The 19,099-nt window shown below is 38.7% G+C and overlaps 1 protein-coding gene across 1 annotated transcript; it reads left to right on the top strand.

Annotated features, from left to right (window-relative positions):
- Window positions 1-2,803: 2,803 nt before the first annotated feature.
- Window positions 2,804-14,532, top strand: fxyd3 (FXYD domain containing ion transport regulator 3). The gene is made up of 8 exons (XM_029451466.1): window positions 2,804-2,986; window positions 9,856-9,911; window positions 10,696-10,728; window positions 11,062-11,085; window positions 11,352-11,426; window positions 11,539-11,575; window positions 12,349-12,392; window positions 13,806-14,532. The coding sequence occupies exons 2-8, from the start codon at window positions 9,878-9,880 to the stop codon at window positions 13,823-13,825; spliced, it is 267 nt and encodes an 88-aa protein (XP_029307326.1). The 5' UTR covers window positions 2,804-2,986; window positions 9,856-9,877; the 3' UTR covers window positions 13,826-14,532.
- The last annotated feature ends 4,567 nt before the right edge of the window (window positions 14,533-19,099 follow it).

Genomic DNA, 19,099 nt, shown 5'->3' on the forward strand with positions numbered 1-19,099 from the left:
CGATACAGTTGGTCTATGACTTTTCTTTTCTTTTAAGGTTAATTAACAAAACACTGGCTTTTGTTGATCTGTAATCACCTTAATCAATTTAATAATTACACTTATGACTATGCCTATATTTGGAAATGTATATTATACAAGTATAAAACTTGTTTAATTATTCTGAAAAGCTGTATTTTGGATGCTACATAAGACAACATCTTTATACAGTCAGAAATAACTACTCATATGAAGTTGAACGTGAGAGAAAGTATCTTTGGATACTATAAAGCACATGATAGTGTTTGGCCCGATGTGATTAAGTTGTTCTCGAGTTTGAAGGAAAGTTGTCTGGAAACCTGCTGGGTTTCGCACAAGATAAAAAAGGATCCACTGTTTACTCTCCAAACACCCAGAATGCATCCCTGCTGACGAGACATTGACCTCTCACATAACAAGGACATTCTCTTCCCGGGGAGAGGGAGAAGTGTGTGCTTTATTGCTTGTATGCATGTGTATGTGTGTACGTGTGAGAAACAAAGACAAAGTGAAGGGAAAAAAACTGTTCTTTTATTCTCTCTCACAATCATGTTCTCTCCCCCTCTCTCTGTTGTTATCTGTTTCTCTTTCTATGTGACTCTTAGTTGTGTTAAAGATGGGACATCTCACTCTTGTGGCTGTTATAGCAGGTAAATAAAACTGAAAAGACAAATGTTCTTTTCAAGGGAGTCATACAAAAGCTCACTTGTTCAAAAAGAATTCAATGACCCTGACACTTTTTAAAGTAAAAACTACTATATTTCCTATTTCTTAACAACAGGCTGTATACATTGAAGACAACACCCACTTAACCAAATTAACATTTCCTTTGTCTGACTTTCTTGCAGTGCTCTTCACCCTTTTCATGGAAACTGAAGCAAGTAAGGCCCAAACTCCACTTTCACCTGAGACTGGTTTGTTGTGAAACTGGTGTTAAGAAGAAATCAAACAGAGTTACTTCTGTCTCCATAACAATGGCAAAATTCAGGACACATTTACTGTTACCTTCCCAAAATGGATTCTTAAAAAAGACTCAATTTGAGACCCAGAAACATGGGCTAATGTGTTGTGAGGGCCACCTTGTACATTTATAGTTTGTTGTAGTTTAAGGTGCTGAACATCCGTTGAAGCGAGTCTTGTCTATAATGTTTCTTTGCCCCTCTCTTGTTTCTCCTCCTCTTGTGTTTGGTCTGCAGATCCATTTGCTTACAGTAAGTACAAACACTCGTATCTCCTAATTCCTATAATCTTCACTTTACAACCTAGCATCTCACTCCTTGCATGGATTATATAAAGATTAGTGCAGAGTATCATGTATTCACTTATCTCAACAAAAGCAACCACTGCACATGTGATTGTAAAAAAGAAATATAAAAATGTATTATTTCGTACAAAGTTTTAGATAAATCATGAACCAAATGTGAGTTGCTTTTGAATTGACGTTTTGCTTTGTCTTAACTTCTAACATTATTTTCTAACAGACTATCAAAGGCTACGAATTGGAGGCCTGATCTGTGCCAGCTTGTTGTTTGTTGGAGGACTCTGCGTTTTACTTTGTAAGTTCTGAAACTGCCCAGATAAACAAGCCAGTATGATAAACCAATTAAAGCAAATTATTTAAGTGGACATAACTTCAGTTACATATCCTACTTTTCCTTCACAGACACCAGGTGCTCCAGGAAGAACAAGTAGGTTGTTTTCTAAATTTATGTCTGAACTTTAACATGTGACTTGCTCCCCCTTTCATTGTCTCCCTCCCTGCCTTTCTTCCCAAACTGCCATGCTAACTGCCACACCCACCACCCTCTCTTACCTTGTAGAAAAGTGGAAGATGACAACAGTGAAATCTGATATGCGGCCTGACAAACCGGTTTCGGCCAGGAAGAAGAGCTGACAGGCAAGGGGGGGAGAGATTTGGGTGCGCGGTGGGGGGTTTAGAGGAAAACACACCAGCTCAGATTATTACGCCTGTACAGGCCTGTGCAAAGATATACCTTTTATGCAAGATGTGAAAACAAAGATTGCCATGTAACGAGTAAGTTTCAAAATGTATCCACTTTGCCCAAATCTGTACTGATATGTAAATCAGGGTAAATTATAATCACAAAGATGTTTATCCCTGAAAATGCACATAAACCTTAACAATTAACATATGCTGCGTCTTACGTCATTACCATAATGTTGCATACTAAAATAGTGTGTGATTATGAACATGATGTAATGTTTTGTCATTATGGCCTTCTGTTAATTGCATGTTTTGCTGTATGATGAACTAGTTCATGTGGTTAACCATTTCAATATTGACAAGATTAGATGAAAACATTTGGTGTGTACATCAAAAATAAATGTCACTATGCTAAACCACATTTCATTATTCCAGTGTTTTTTTAACAAGTAGCTAAATAGCCTAATGTAGCTTGTTTTCCTCTTTGACCTTTAATGACCTTAACTTCAGTTATTGAGAGTTTTCATTAAGTTACTATAACTTTAATTGTTATTATGCACCGGATATTACATTACTATACTATAATATTATCACCATGTGTCTTTATTACAGCCGTAGTGTCGTTGTGTTATGCCTCTAAATATTAATAGCCCATAATTTACATCCTAGTAAGTAAATCAGTCCAACTCGACAAATTTCGACATCATCGTTCTCGACAAGCAAACATTAATGGTTCACTCCTCCTCCCGGCTCTCAGTCCGGACTGACTCTGGATCCGCTTCCACGCCCCGCTCGTCTTCAGCCGGACCGCAGAAACAGACCCAGGATCAGGATTCACGCACAAAACTCCAGCATTTCAAACTCAGCCCCCTTTTCTAAAACCAAGCCAACCTGTTGAGTGTCACAGTGCTGAAGAAGGTAGGGTGTTGGCGGATTGTGTGGAGAAAAGTCGCTGGTTCTGAGTCAGATATCCGCCTTCTTGGAAGACATTTCCTCGGTTTTGCTAAATACAACCTGTGAGAGGTAAGTGTTGAACAAAGACATTAGCCCATGTTTCTCAGGAGATACTCTCATCAATATGTTTATAAAGTTCACATTTTTTCAGATAAGCTCGTGCGCAAATATCTTTTAAGGCAAAAGAAGCACAGTTTAGCTCATTTGAGGCCCGAGAGGCTAATTTTAAGGATGCATTTAAATTAGCTTCCAAACACGTTCCTTTACGATGGAAAACTTGTTAAATCTCCGTACTTCTTCTTAACTAACCAAATAAGTTACTTAAAAAGGCGCAAATAAAACACAGAAGCGTGTTTTTCCCCCAGACCAAAGTATATTATGTTTTAAAATGTGAGAGTACTTTAACATCAGTCATAATTTATAAGCCAATGATGTTATTCGGCTGACATTTTTACTCGAGCCCACCCAGTGCCAGGACGGAACGGCACGCGCCCACTGGCCAATGTGCGTAACACGGCCAGTGGTCTTCATTCAAGCGTTTTGATCACACTGTTCATTTCAACGTTTTGGTTGTTGTTTTAGTAGTTAGGATACAATGATTCAATTGTGTCGGCTTGTACTTTTAGTCATTGTTTAAACCCAATAGCTAAGAGAAAAACTGACAAAATAAATTCGGAGGACGTTGTGTGTACACCTTGGACTCTTATATATTTATATATATATTTATATATATATTTTATATATTTTATATATATATATATATATATATATATATATATATATATATATATATATATATATATATATATATATAGCAAAATGCACATTTAACAACTTTACTACCACTAACACTACCAATGAAGTCCTGCTATGGAATTTTTCAATATTGTCATACTTGTGTGTGAGAGAGAGAGAGAAAAGGCCAGTTGATAAGAGAAGTGATAACAGTTTGCTACTATGTGGCACATGGATAGATACTGGAACTGGAAGGTCTCCTGAATATGTATTATTTGTTGGATTAATAATGATTTTTTTTTTTTTTACATCTTAGAAGCTGCAAGCATTTTGAGTATTGTTAAAAGTTGTAAACATTTTATTGGTTATCAATTTGTCGTCATCAATTTAACTAATTCTTTCAGCTCTAATATAAGGCATATTTCATAATTTTGACACTGTGGGCACAAAGGTGTGTGGCTAAATGCCTTGAGTATATACTAATTATAAAGGGATAGAGATGTACAAACAGTTTTATATTGTCAATGTGTTTCTGGGACCCATGTTTACAGATGCAGAATGCATGGGTATCAGGTTCTAGTGTCGGTTGAGGGCAAATATTTATTTCACACCAAAAACCGACCCGTATACAGTGATAAATGAATTGCACAAGAGGCACAGAATGCACTGCAGTAGTAACATCCATTGTGTTTTAAGGCATGTGATGTTGCTATGACCATAGACATGCTGCAAAGCTAACGTACTCTTTGGCAAGCTATCTACACCATGTCTGTCCTGAAACAAGTAGATCCCTTCTGTTTGTGAAAGTTCAAATGTGGGACATAGGTAACTGAGGTAGACATAAGTAGGGGCACCAATAAAAGTAAATTACACCAAAACTCCACATAATAACGAAGTTCTGAATACTAATATACATCGTAGATTGGTGATATTTAGCAATGCAAGACCAGATATCCTTTAGTCTTCTTATCATCCATGAATTATACAGTGTGTGGTATGTGTAGATTGTATTATTTATAGCAAGCCATTTGAGGGCACAAATGCCCCCATGTGGATGTCGTGGAGTGAATCTTCTGCAAAAAACAAATCAATATGTTGCCATGCAATCCATTAATGTTTGCTTAGCAACAGACAGATTTGATTTCAGAGTTTCCAAAATAATTTATACACAAACGACAGTTCTAAATGTACTTTGGATATTTTAGTACTCTAACATATCGTATCAAAATGTTTCCCTACATTGTGCTCTGCATCTGCAAAGCAAACTTAACTGATCATTTCAAACAAATGCACAGAGGGAAAGACAGAGTCACACATTCAACTCACAACTGTCTAACTGCGGCATGTCTACTGTATTTAGCTTTTGAGAGATTTAAATACACCGTCGTCTCCTCTTATATGAACACAGTTTTTCAGAGGGAGAATAGTGAGGCGGTGAGAGACAGATGGAGGGAGGGCGAACGAAGGTGGCAAAAGACAGAGTTGTCTGTTCTTTCTCGGGTGAAACAAACTTAGCTCACTGTCCTCACCTCTCCTCACATGACTACAATTCCTTAAAAACGAGAGCGAGCGAGGGAAAGCAGTCGGAGGGGGAAAAGTGAGAGCGTTCTCAGGCAAGACAAACTTCTGCCTCACCTTTCCTCACAGCACTTTGGTGTCTCGCAAACACAAATTTAGAAACCTCAACAAGAAGACATTGATTTTACTGTGACTGTGACCTTCAGTGCATTCCCTGTGTACCCACAGCGCTTTGATTTACAGGTCAGCAGAGACACAGCTTAACTTTTCCAATTTGGTTGCTAGTCCACATATTTGTATTTGCACCTCTATAGTTATGTTATAACTGTTAAATACAAAACTATAAGTGTCTCTCAGTAAAATGTTGAGAAGAAATGTGGGAAAGGTCCTCCATCCTTTAATCAGCTGATAATGACTGCAGAGTGAGGAGCATGAAGTCTGTTGCTAGCCGCTCACTGCGAGCCTTGTGGTTACCATGTGTGACTCATGGCTCTAGTATGCTCCACTCCCTCTTACCCTCTACCTATCTCTTTGTGTCTCTCCTCGTTCCCTCGCTTTCCCAACCGCACTCTCCTTCGTCGTCCTGTCTCCCTCTCGCATTCCCAGTTGGCTTTAATTCTTCTTCCTCCTTCTCTCCCTCTCTTGCTCACTCTTATTTCCCAACTTGATATCTTGTTTGTACTTTTCCTTTCTATTTCTGCATCCCATGGTTAGTGAACTGCCTTCATTGAATACCCACCACCCGATGTGTTTCCTTTCTATATCCCTTGCATATTTTCCTATTATATATTATAACTAGAATGGCACTTCTATCAAGTTTTATGAAAATCAAGCCAGTAGTTTTTCAGTAATCCTGGTGACAAACAGTGTTGCACACTGGAATTCAGTGAAGCTAATTTAGGAATAAAAAATGCCACTGAGAATAGGCAGCTGTCTTTGTAGTGCAGTACAACACACACACACACACACACACACACACACAGGGGCCAGTAACACTGTGCCTGGACCCACCTGTGCCCCCCCACACTGTTCAGCATTCAAAAAGTTGTGTGGGGGAGTGTTGGAGAAATAGAGACACACATATGTACTGTGCACACCACATCCTGTAACAGTCATGTGATTACAAATGAGAGGAAGCAAAATGAATCTCTGGTTTTTGGAATAAAGTAGCATTAAGAAGACAGAAAAAAATGAATTTATACACAATTGGTTTTTTTAAATGATGAATAGGGTAATGTATTACAGATTCCCTATGACATTTGCCCTCTGACCCTGAGCAGTTTTAAGAATGGATTTCTAACATTTGGCTGTTGTAGTAGAATGCTTTGCTTCATATTTCAATAGATCTTTATTGACAAATGTTATTCAAAACACTTGGCTGTGCAGTAGGGGTGCCTGTATATGTGTTGTCACATAGTTTAGTCACAAGGGAGTAAACACGTGTCTCAAATTCAAAGCCAACTGGTGGCCTTTCTCTGTATGTGTGCACTGTGTCCCTCTGTGTGTCTATATTTGTATGGTTTTTGCCAGATATTTTGGGCTCCACCCCACTACAATGGAATTAAATAGATTTACATTTGTGGTTCTCACATAATAAAATAAAAAAATCAACAGCAGCGATTGATCCTGATAATCAACAGATCTGAGACTTTTTTTATGGGAACTATGTAGAAATAGTCTCTATTTTTCACAGCAGAATATTTTATATTTAAACTTAGTAAGTACTATAATAATGGGTGGGATCATGTGAACGATGCTACATTTAACAGTTAGGTCTTTTGGCGACCCTGCAGTTTATTGTGTAACCGTACTGTTGGCTAAGAGGAAGCGACGAGTGGGGTGTAAGAGAGAAGATGATGGTGTATGAGCGTGAGATGGGCATAGAGCCTAGAAAGCCTGTGCTTTGTAAGGGAAGGGATACATGAGTGGAAAAGACTTAACAAGAAGAGAGGAGAGGGGTGAAGGAGCAAGGACACGCAGAGGTGTGTCAGAGACGTGAAGTAGTAGAGGAGAGCTTTAAAGAAGATTGGAAAGGAGACGGCAGCTCAACAAAGGCAGAAGAGCAGTGTGAAACTGGTTTCCAACAAACAGGTGATTCTTAGAGCTTTTCACACAAGTGGAAAGGAGTATCCAACAGAGAGAGAGCATACAGGATTAAAGAAGCAACGGGTTTAGAGACAGTAGAGCATGAGACAAAACAGTAAAAAACTTCCTAAAGACAGCAAGAAAAAGAGGCAAACAATAAAACAGACAGGCAGAGTAGCATGACAGAGCCAGAACAGAAAACTCTTTCTCCCTGGAACCAGGCGGAGACGAGTGGCTCTGCGGGGAATTTGTTGGTAGGGGGAAATAAATTACTCTTCATATGATGTCTTCATCTTTAGAAATTCTTAAGCTATATGTGTAATAAAGCCTTCTTTGGTATCAGCCTACTTCAAACATTTTGCTGCAACTGAATATGTTTTTTATGAAAAAGCTAAATGCACTTTAACTAAATCAGATCTAAGACAATTAGTGGACTATTTGAAAATGTGTTATGTAATATTGAATGTTGTGTTGTATGAGTACTTGCTTTGCAAGCATCTTATAATACCTTACTTATCCACCACCAGGGTGCTTTTGGCTGCAATCACCACCTGGCTCTGCCTTACACTAACATTTGCTTTAGAATATGATCTTCAAACAGGAACAGGGAGGCGCCACCTCTTTTATACTCCACCTTTATACTCTCCTGCTTTCTGTTCCTCACTCTCTTCCCATCTCTTTACTCCCCTTCAGTTCTCCCGCTCATCCCTTTCTCTCCTCTGCCTCCTTTTTCTAATAGTCTCACCCTCAGTTTGCCCCCCGTGTCTCCTCTCTCTACTCTCTGTGTCTTTCTCCTGAGGTAAACTATTCTCTCGTGGTTGTTGGCCTGTTTCCCATCCTCTACATTCCCCCGGCATTGCCTTGGGTTGCTGTGGAGAGGCACCAGGAGAGGTGCACTCGTCCTGCTCTTCTTTCTACCAAACTCCAAATACCAACAGCAGAGCAGGAAGACGCATTGTTTTACTTATATCCTCCTTTATTGGGAATCACTGATTCTCATAGGACACAGTTGTATGTGTGTCAGATACTTTAAAAACTAAGGAGCAGAATCTGTACTCTGACAGCTTTTGAGTTTCATCCCCAGAGATACTCTTGTCGGTATGATCCGAAGAGCTTAAAGGTGCCTGATGGAGCAAAAGCTACGTTTGATTCTGTTTTACAATACTATTTTCATGAAGTCATGAAGCTCACATTGGAGCAAACAGTGAGTACAGACGGATCATGCGGCTGTACAGGCTAAGCTGTAGCTTTAGCAGGAATTCAGACCAGCGCACTAGGCAAACTGATTTGACTACATACTCCCATACTGCTGAAGAGCAGATCATCTCTTACAGTACAGTAAAGATAAACAGTCAGGCAGTCAACCCAACTTGAATTTGATGTCATCCTAAAGATTTTTATGCATTCCACTCACACGTGACTGTTTGTGAACGGCATTTTGAAATGGGCACGGGGTGTGTTTACTCTAAACTGTGAAGGACTCTCAAAAGAGAAGTGCACTAAGTGGAAAATCACTGCTGCTTTACTTAAGGTGTGTCTCCTCCCAGTGCACATGTTACCTCTGCTGCTGCTTCAACATGGCAGCTAACACAGCGTGGACACAGAGCCACTCAGACGGTGTGTGGGATGGAATTGCCGCTGTCAGGAAATGTGCTTGTGTTCATTAAGGATAATATTATTAGGATTATTGTAAATTCTGCTCGGGAGGACCAAGCTTTGAGCCAGTTTATTATAATAATAATAATAATAATAATAATAATAATTAGCAGGCAATAAAAAATATCTCTTGATTGATGGTACTCTAAAAAGAAGCTCAAAGCTAACCATTTATAGACCAATGTACACTAGAAATAAGATTACCATGGCATTAAATTCAGGAATAGCTTTGTCAGGGTGAGTGCACTTTAACATTGTTCTCATGGATTTTTTCGTCAGCAAGTGAAAGCTCATTTGAAAGATGAACAATCTGGGCAGTCGGGTGACCACATGTACCTACTGCACTGTATATCTATATGTTATGTTATGATTAAGCCTGTTGTGAAAGATTACAGTGAAACAAGAAAAAGGAAGATTAAAGCTATAGAGCTTTTTCATGGCAGCCGTGTAATGCATTACGCAGAGTGATTTAGTTTTCCTGTTAAAGCTCCATTAGAGCACTTTGTACCCATCAACATCAGATCCAGTTTCTGAGTGAAAGAGCGCAAGAGACCACTTTTGTTTCTATCTATATTTGATCAGATTTCTTTTTGTGCTTCAGAGGGAGTGGGGACATGTACTGTGAGAGTGATCACTTTCTGTTTCTGTGTGTTTAAGTTCTGTTAGTGGAAAACACAGAAGGCTAAATGTTGCATCAGGTCTTTGTTGACTCTGTTTGGCTGGTGTGAGCCAGTTTGGAGGGCAGTTTACTAACATGCACACACACACACACACATTTAAAATGTGATTATTTTTGCCATTGGGACTGGAGATAATGATGTGTTTGCTATGGAAGCTAAAAATTATAATAATTAGCAATAATAATTGGTATACATCAATCTAATTACCTTCTTTATTGTCGACGATATTTTAGTTGATATCACTGTTTGTATTCATCTCTGCAGGTAAACAGCCTCGAGCGTGAAGATGTCAAAGATCTGTGCTTTGGTGTTGATGACACGTGAGTAAAACTTCTAAAAATATTTTTGTTTAATTGCAGTTTTTCTTTACAAATCCCCAAGAACTCCTTCATTAAACTAGTAACGCCCCCATTGAATTCATTGTCTGTGCATCAATCCATTTTAGTCAATCAGAACTTGTGATCCGTTTGCTCCACTTCCTCTTCACAGAGGAACAGGTCTGTCTTCCATCAGCACATTGCTCAAGTATTTATATTTTTGTGACACTTTGAGACAAAAGGCAGCCGAGTGGATGAGTGATGAGAGAGATCATCTATCACTGGCCGTCTGGTTGACCCGTCACCATAGATTTTAAACGTTCTGGACAGTTCTATAGAAATATACTGTAAAAATAGCAAATCCCTAACACTGTCGGTGAGATGGCAAATGAGGTGCCCTGCAATTACAGTCCTGACAACATGACACCATGACATTGTAAAAGAGAGAAGATGGGATGGATAAGGAGGACGAGAGATAAAACAGGCAGGCAGGGTTTTATGTAACATTTTTAAACAGATCTGGATTTCCGATAAACGCAGCAAAGATGTAAGAGGCGTTTTATTCGTTGACACTGACAGTTTCTTTTGTCAATGATTCTAAATGACAGAAGCTGAAACTATTTGGACTATTTTAACAGCGTTAATACCACATGAATCTATACTTTCCAAATAAAGCAACAGTAATGGGATATTTTTCTTGTCTTTTCCAACCTTGATCCCTAATAAAGAAAAGGATGCTGGAATTGTGTTTCATTGTGTAAAGTTTGTATTTTCTGAACTCTTGCAGTTGTGTCCCTGGGGTTTGCAGAAGAACAGAACTGTAAGTACACTAACCTGTCTTGTTTCCCTTCTATCAGCCCAACTACAGTTCATATTTCAGTAATATGTAGGTTTCATCCAATAAATAAATCTATATTTATATCTGAACATAATAAGAGAACAATAACAGTCTTTTTTATGTCCAAGGTGGCATTTAAAAAAAAAAAAACACTTTTATGTTGTATTGGTTTGATAGTCGAACTAGGCCACTGTGTTTGGTCCTCTTACTTCACTGTTGACTTTATCATGTTTGAGATGTGTCTGTTTCTGTATATCCGTTCATCTGCTGCTCAAACCAACTTGCAACTGATCCGTTTCCTTTCTGTTCCTGCAGTGGAAGAGGACCCATTTAACTTTGGTAATCTATTCTTTTCTAATGTCTTATTTTCACAATCATTTAGTCATAAAGTAGCTGATCTGTATCATTGACTTAAAGAGCAGTTTACTGTAAATAATCTTTTACATAAAGGTGTTACTCGTGTAATTAGCTTGTATGTTTCTTTGCTGAGATACATTAGTTATATTTAGGGGTGTAGCAATATATCAAATCTAAAATGACGTGACACTGCAACGATATTGCATGGTTATATATTTTCAAGTGGTAACCATGTCCTCTTTGTGCAGACTACCACAGGCTGCGTGTTGGAGGCCTGATTCTAGCGGCTGTCCTCTGTCTCATTGGCATCACCATCCTGTTCAGTAAGATGCAAATTACACGCACACCCTGATCCACACGTACAGAGTCATAAACTCAAACGACACACAAATACACGGATATAAAAAAGTCAACTCTTCTTTTCTCTTGTTTCAGGTGGCCACTGCAGGTGCAAGTTCAACCAGGACAAGAGGTGACCCTTTACACAGTTAAACATTAAAACACTTGTGTAATTGCTGTGGAAACTATGGCTGTCAATCTTCCTTTATAATCCCATTTCCATTCTTATTATTTTTTTAATTAAATTATATTCAAATTGCTCTACTTGATTCTATTATTAAAATGTACTATGTACCTATACAGTGTATAGACAGGCTGATGCATTGCCAATGCCACCATCAGCATGTGGTGGTTATACATTCTGTCCACTAGAGGGCTTTTCAAAATGACCAATAAACCTTTAGAAATACCTCCAGGTGATGGCTTTCTTGCTTAGTCATAACTAAGCTTAGGCACAAAAGGAATAAAGTGTCAATTTGTCTTTTGGGGGCAGCTGGTAACCCTTTGATGAGGAAGAGGGACGCAAATAGTCTGTGGTTCCCCGCTCATGCGCTACATCGGCAAGCTTGCCAGGGTGTAGCGTTATCATGTGTGCCCTCGGGTTGCTCGCTGTCGAGTGATGATCTCCATAGGTGCATGATCTCTTCTGATGGTGAGATTGTGATTCGGAAAAAGGAAATGTTGGTGACAAAAGCATTTTGTTTTCACTGGTGGGCTAAGACGATATTACTTTTCGCTATATATTCAACCCCTGAAATTTGTTCCTATAGCCCCAGTGGAAACTAAACAAGAAACTATTTAGATTTAATACAATGTTGTATATACAGTTCATATGGCCAAGTTCCAAAGATCATAGAAGTCTCCGGTTCTTCTCTTCTCTTACTCTCTCCTTTCTTCTCATTGCAGAAGGAGGACAGGAAGCAATGCTCAGCAGATGCTCTCTGACCAAGGTAATGTTTGTTCACCTAGCAGCAACCCCCTCTTTACCTGTTCAACTGTCGTGGGTGAGACACTATCTAAATAAATAAAAAAAGCCAAAGTTATGTTGATGCCGTCCTCAAGAGAGGAAACTTGGAACATCTGAATTAATATAATTCCTTCATCGGGTTTCACTTCTTTGTTATAACTATATAAAACATGAATTAACCCACAAGGGACATTTAATTAGTAGTTCTTGTTGCCTGAATATGTCAACAGAAGATTTTCACCTTGTACATTGGTAAATACTTCTCTACATGGAGAGATACTAATAGTGATAATACATATTAAGTAAAGAAATACTTAGTTAAAAAAGTAATAATAGTAATGCTTATATACTAAATAAAATTAAACACACTAATACACTTAAATTGTTGTAAATAAATATACCTGTATTCCCACATCTAAATAAATGCTGTTTTGCCCCCCAAGAACACAATACTGCATATGTATACACAGGTTCTTATCCCCACTAAGATCTCATCACCCAGTTGATGTCCTGCTATGGTCTAAAGTTATATTTACTCCGTCCATCTGTTTCTCACACGCATATTGACACAGTATGGAAATCTCCCATAGTGTTGGCCTCAGATACCATGGGCCTCGCTGTTCAACAGGTGGTGGGACTATGGGTGTCTAGCATGCAGAGTATGGTGGGAAGTAGGGAGAGGGAGAGTGGTGCGAGGCAACAATACTTTTTTATTTTATTTTTAACGTAGTAGTGTAGCCATAAAAGATGCCCTGTTGCCTTTTGACTTAACAGCTGTGATGTAGACAAAATATGCAGGTAGCCTGTGTGTGTGTGTGCGTGCGTATCAGCAGGGGCCCACAGGGACATATGCGCTGGCAATTTCCACTTGCATGGGCACACATACACATATACATCTCTCTTTCCCCTGCTCATTATCTGAGGAGTGGCACCATGAGTCTTTATCTCAATCTTAACATACAGAGAATGATATCCTATATAAGTTTGTTTGTTTTATTGAGAATAATTCTTCTCCCGGTAAAAACCTCCTGAACACCTGGATCTTAATTTATCAGAGAAACAAATTGAACAAATGTTAAATGTGGTAAATCGACTCACAGCCCCTTCGGGACGTCCATTGTGCACCAAGCGGCACCGGAGAATATCCAGTATGAAATATAAAGTTAAACTTTGATATTGGGCTGTATACATATACCTGTGTGATTCACATCGCAAATTAGATGAGTTGGTCTTTAACTTCAATTTTGGAGAAAAGTAATCAAAAAACAACTTAAAGTAATAGATTATACGTTTGTATAACCCAGTGTTTTATGTTACTGATCACATTTTACTGATCATCTTAATTTGAAAACTCACCTTCCTGTCTGTGTGTGTGTGTGCGTCTGTCTTTCTGCAGGTCGTTCCTGCGAATGCTAGATGTCAACCAGAACAAACACTGACTTCCTGAACCTGCAACCATCAGATAAGATGGAGGAGCAGCAGCAGCAGCAGGATTTGATACATCCAACGAGAGGCTTTTGTTTTTTTGTTAGAGAGCAACAGAAGGTAGTCTGTGTACCGGCTGTGAGGTGTGAGCTACTGCAGCCTGCACCTACACACAAACACACACATATGCTGTCACTTTCATTTTAATCAACCAAACCTTATTTGGTATTTAGAAGTTGAAAAGGCTCTGCCATGAGGAAACTGTCATAAAAAACTTTTTGAGAATGTCTTCAATAATTCTCTGTTTTGTCATTCATTGTTGATGGTTGTGGTTGATTGAGCTGAAAGTGACCTCATACAATGGTTAACACACCTATTACCAAAAAAATCCATTTTTTGTGTCCACATGCTGTAGGCTGCGTCAATGTCTCACACTACTTTAGTTGTCTGTGCTGTGAGTGTACGGTAAACATTGGTGTAGATATTAGTCGCTTATTGTGACCATCCTAACCCACTGTCCATGCTTTCATGTCACATATATGGAATCCACATATTCATGAGTGTTTAAAGTACTGTTGATAAATCATAATAATCTGTTAATTCCCATGTTTAGCTTTATGGAGGAAAGTAGTGGATTGCACTGTTCAGAGATACAGAAACACTCTGTCATGTTTCTATAAAAGAACCATTGAAACAAACGACTAAGAGCTATGGCATTCTGTTTGTGTGTGTGTGTGTGTGTGTGTGTGTGTGTGTGTGTGTGTGTTTGTACTCAAAACCAGAGGTTCCAAGACCCACTTAAATTTGAATTAGATTTTATTTATTTGTGATTAATTAGAGCAGCAAGGACTTTTTAATAGTATTACATTAACAGAATTTATAATTTCATGTTCCTAAAACAAAATGTATATTTTTTCCTATTACTATTATTATTTGTTTACTCTTAATTGAATTATAAGTATTGCCTTTTAGCTGATCCTTGTGAGTATGCTACTCCAGGATTTCACTGTAAATATTAGAAATATGAGCGTGACAAATATCATCTGAATCTAGAGTGTAGTTAAAGTGCTATTGATGTTTAAGTTGTACTCTTCAGTGGTTCTGAACTATATCTAGTAATTGTCTTGTAGCTGGGCTATGTTATTACTCTTTTTAAATTCAGTCCTCTGCTCGGAAGTTATCAACATTTCACCACAGTATGGACTGGATGAAATGACATTGTTCAGCTCTTCAAATTAACAACTGATTTGTTACAAAATAAATCCTAACCTTGTTTAAAGATATTAAAGGCTCTCCATAGCCACACAGGTGTTTTCTGTTAAAGCTGATTGCACCTCTGCTCAGATTGATGATAGTCAGAGCTATGCAGGTAATTACTGTATGTGTGTAGTAGCACGAGCAGGGCAGCCTGATTTAAAGCAGTGTGGGTGGCACAAGAGGACACTGGTCTGACAATGAAGCTGATGCTAAACCAGCAGCAGGTGGAGATGCTGTAGTAATAGTTGTTGAGGGTGAGTTGTGCTGTTGCTGAACTGAAAACCCTCAAGGGAAGAAGTTATGCAACCTATAACTTTCATCTTTTGCCAGCTTTGTTGGCAGAGCGAGGAGGTCTAACCAAACACAGTAACTGACATGAGTACTGAGTACATGGATTTTAAGGGGCATTAAGTTGTTATATAGGCATTTTATTGTCTTTTCAACCGTAAATACAAAGATTTCTTCATATTAACACACCTCTGTGGTATGATGTTGCCTCTCTAGGCAATATACCCATTGTTGACCTTTTACATTCACACAACACATCCCCAGTTATAATGCAATACTTTGAAAAAGAGGCAGGACCATAAGGAACAATAGCAGTGTTTGAATTTGTCACATGACTGGAGGCCATGCTGAATACCTTTTTTTGCAGACTGTCCCACAAGGACCAGCTCAGCCATTTCTCTCCACAAAAATTGTCTGAATGTAATTTCCTGCCCTTTTTCTGTCTGGAAAAAATATTAATCACAATAATAGGTGAGTAAAGCTAATTTGTTATAGTTTAATGTAGTTTATTTGCTAATTAAGTAATGGAAATGTGTTCAAATGCAAATGTTGCCTTGAGGCAACACCGTACCATTATTGATTCACCTTGACATTGTGGTATTGTGTATTTAGGTATATACTGTTCAAAAGCATACCAGTCATCATTTTCTTTTTATCTATACAATTGAACCTAGATACATTTGATGTTGTAGTAAAGTAAAGTTCAGGCTATTACTGTACACTGTAGGCTATAGTTTACTATTACAGTGAACTTTGTGAGTCTTCTTTGCAGAGCACAAGCTTATATTTTCGTCACATTTGTCCTCCATTTACAGAATGAACGTAACATCATTTTATGCCCCTTCAAGGAAGAAGAAGGTAGAACTCGCACTCCCAGTTGATGTTAGAGAGGATGAATTAGGATTGAGTAGTGATGAAGATGAGCTGCAGGCAAACTTGCAAGGAGAAAGTGAGGGTGACGAAGACTATGAGCCTGAGAACAAGGATGTTGACACCAAGTGTTGTGCATGCATACAATAAGAGTATGGGAGGAGTGGATCTTCTAGACTCGCTGATTGCTCTCTACAGAACAAAGGTCAGGTTAAGGAAGTGGTATCACAAGATCGTGTTCCACATGAGGGATTTCACTCTAGTCAATGCATTACTCTTGTACTGCAGGGACTGCGTCATCCCAAAGAAAGAAGTGTACAGCTTGCTGAAATTCAAAGCTGAAGTTGCCTTTGCAACGAGAGGAAAGTCTTGAAGAAGAGGGGAGACCATCACAGAATGTTGAGACCTGGCTGAGAAGAAGAGCAGAGGTCCTGCCTCATCAGTGCCATCAACACCTGTGCGTCAGGACAACACTGACCATTGGCCTGTGTGGGTGGAGAAAAAGGGCCGGTGCAAATAACCTGGCTGTATAGTGAAAGTGCAGTGTTCAAAGTGTGTCACTTACCTATGCTTCACTGCTGAGAAGAACTGCTTCCTAAATGTCCATAAGCAGAGAGATTGTTTTGTTAAATAGCTCATGTAAAGGTAGATGAAATATGCTTACTCTTTGTTCCATAATGCTACAATGTTACCAACATTCATGTAATCTTGTTCAAATATTAAAAATAACTATTTTCATATTTTAAGTGGCATGCATTTTAACCTGTTGAGAATATTTAGTATTTTTCCTATGTCTTTAAAAAAAAATTCAAATTTGAAACAATAACTCTCTTTTTTCATTACTTACCATTATGGTACAGTGTTGCCTCGAGGCAGCACCCCAAAAAATACCCCCCAAAAGTTATTTCTTGAAAATGTTAACGTTAAAACACCAAAACAATAACATAAAAACATTGTTTATGAAAACCTGAGTGCTATACTAAAAATAAATTTGGGCAGAACAGACTAAAGCAAGATATTGATATAACCATGGCATATGGGCATAAGATATGGTCCTGTTAAGACAAGTCCTGATGACTTGTCTTAACAGGAAAAGCAGTTGTAATTATTACTATGTCAGGTAGTTACACCTGTGCTTTTCCTGGTATGACATGTCCCAGTGTATGCCTACTCAGAATTAAGAAATCTGATCTTAAACCAGCAACTTGTAATTATACTGCATTTTATGTTACATTTATATTATTTGAATGTATCTATACCAGGGGTGGGCAACTGGCGGCCCTCGCCCTCACTGTGTGCGGCCTGCGAGTCAATTTCCATAAATCAATCTGTCGGAGCTACGTGAAGGGGGGGGGGGGGGGACGGTGCAAAATGGCCCTCTGGCAGTGAGGACACACTTTTTAGCCTGTAACATCTACTCCAGGGATGCCCCGTGAATTTTTTTTTCTTTTCTTCCCTGGCGCATTCACATTCCCTCCTCCCCTCTGTTTTGCTCCCACACACACACACGCCCACACCCACACACACACACACACACACACACACACACACACACACACACACAGGGGCCAGTGCCCCTGTAACACTGTGCCTGGACCCACCTGTGCCCCCTTCCGAACGAAGATTGTACAATATACAAAAAGTAATGATTTTGCGACGGTCCAGGCAGGGGCGGGACTTTATTTATCACACTATGCGGTCAATCACATGCGAGGACAGACTAGGATCATACCATTATGTGAAAGAAGGAAGGGGGGCAGACGCTCCAAAGACAGCGAGTGTAGTGGTACAGGCCAGATACACAGAGAGACGGGGGATTTAAATGCAGCAGGTCGGGAGAAAGTGAAGAAATGAGCGAAAACCGAAAAAGAATCACTGCACTAAAGACTTTTATTATTATTATTATTAATAATAACAATAATAATAATAATAATAATAATACATTAGTATAATAGTAATACTGCTTTTCTTGTAACTCAAAGACGCTTTTATCTAAAGTGTCATAATGTTCAGACTTTAGCCTTTATTTATTTGATCTGTTTGCTGTGGTTCTGTGTTAAGTTGTTCATTTAAAGGTTTGATTAAATGTTAAACAATAGGAACTGTGTATTTTTTTTGTAACGAAAAAAAACATAAAAATAAGGGTTTTATGAAAACACTGAATGAAAAATTGCTTACGAACACACAAACCATTTATAATTGCAAAATTAGGCTAAACTTAGAGGTCCCAGAAGAGCCATTTGGGAGCCATAAGAGCAAAAAGATTATTTATACTTAACTGAAAATATTGAAGGCTTGAACATTGCCTTTCTTTTGTCCCGGGTTGAATGTGCCCCTCTGACAAAACACTTGGCCCCAGCCAGGCTCCCCGAGTAATATTAGTCTAGAACCGCCACTGCAGCACAGCACGGAGCACAAAAAAGACAGTTTCTCATGAGGCCCTCTGCTAAAATGAATTGCCCACCCCTCTTCTATACAATGATTTACCCTATCGAATTATTTTTTCCCTAATCAGAAAGTGTTTAGGCTTTTATTATTTTATAATGGTATAGCCTCTTTTTCTGTTAGTATATTTCTTTGTTATTGTGTTTTTTCCTTTTCTATTTGTAACTGACTCGATGTCATTGTAAATGAATACTTGAGAGCCATGTCTGAGTCTTATAAAGGCTATGGCTCCCCTTAGTGGACACTGTTAGTTTCTATGTTGCAGCGATACACTGCATGCTTGTGCGTGAGTATACCGTGACAGACCTCTGGAGGGTTATTATTTGTAGGGTCGTGTTTATGCCTGTCTGAACGTTTTGTGAGGCCCAACCTCGCCTTCCCTTGACACTCCCTTTTCATTGTTTT

The sequence above is a fragment of the Cottoperca gobio genome, chromosome 16, assembly GCF_900634415.1.
Source record: "Cottoperca gobio chromosome 16, fCotGob3.1, whole genome shotgun sequence".
Taxonomy (NCBI): Eukaryota; Metazoa; Chordata; class Actinopteri; order Perciformes; family Bovichtidae; genus Cottoperca; species Cottoperca gobio.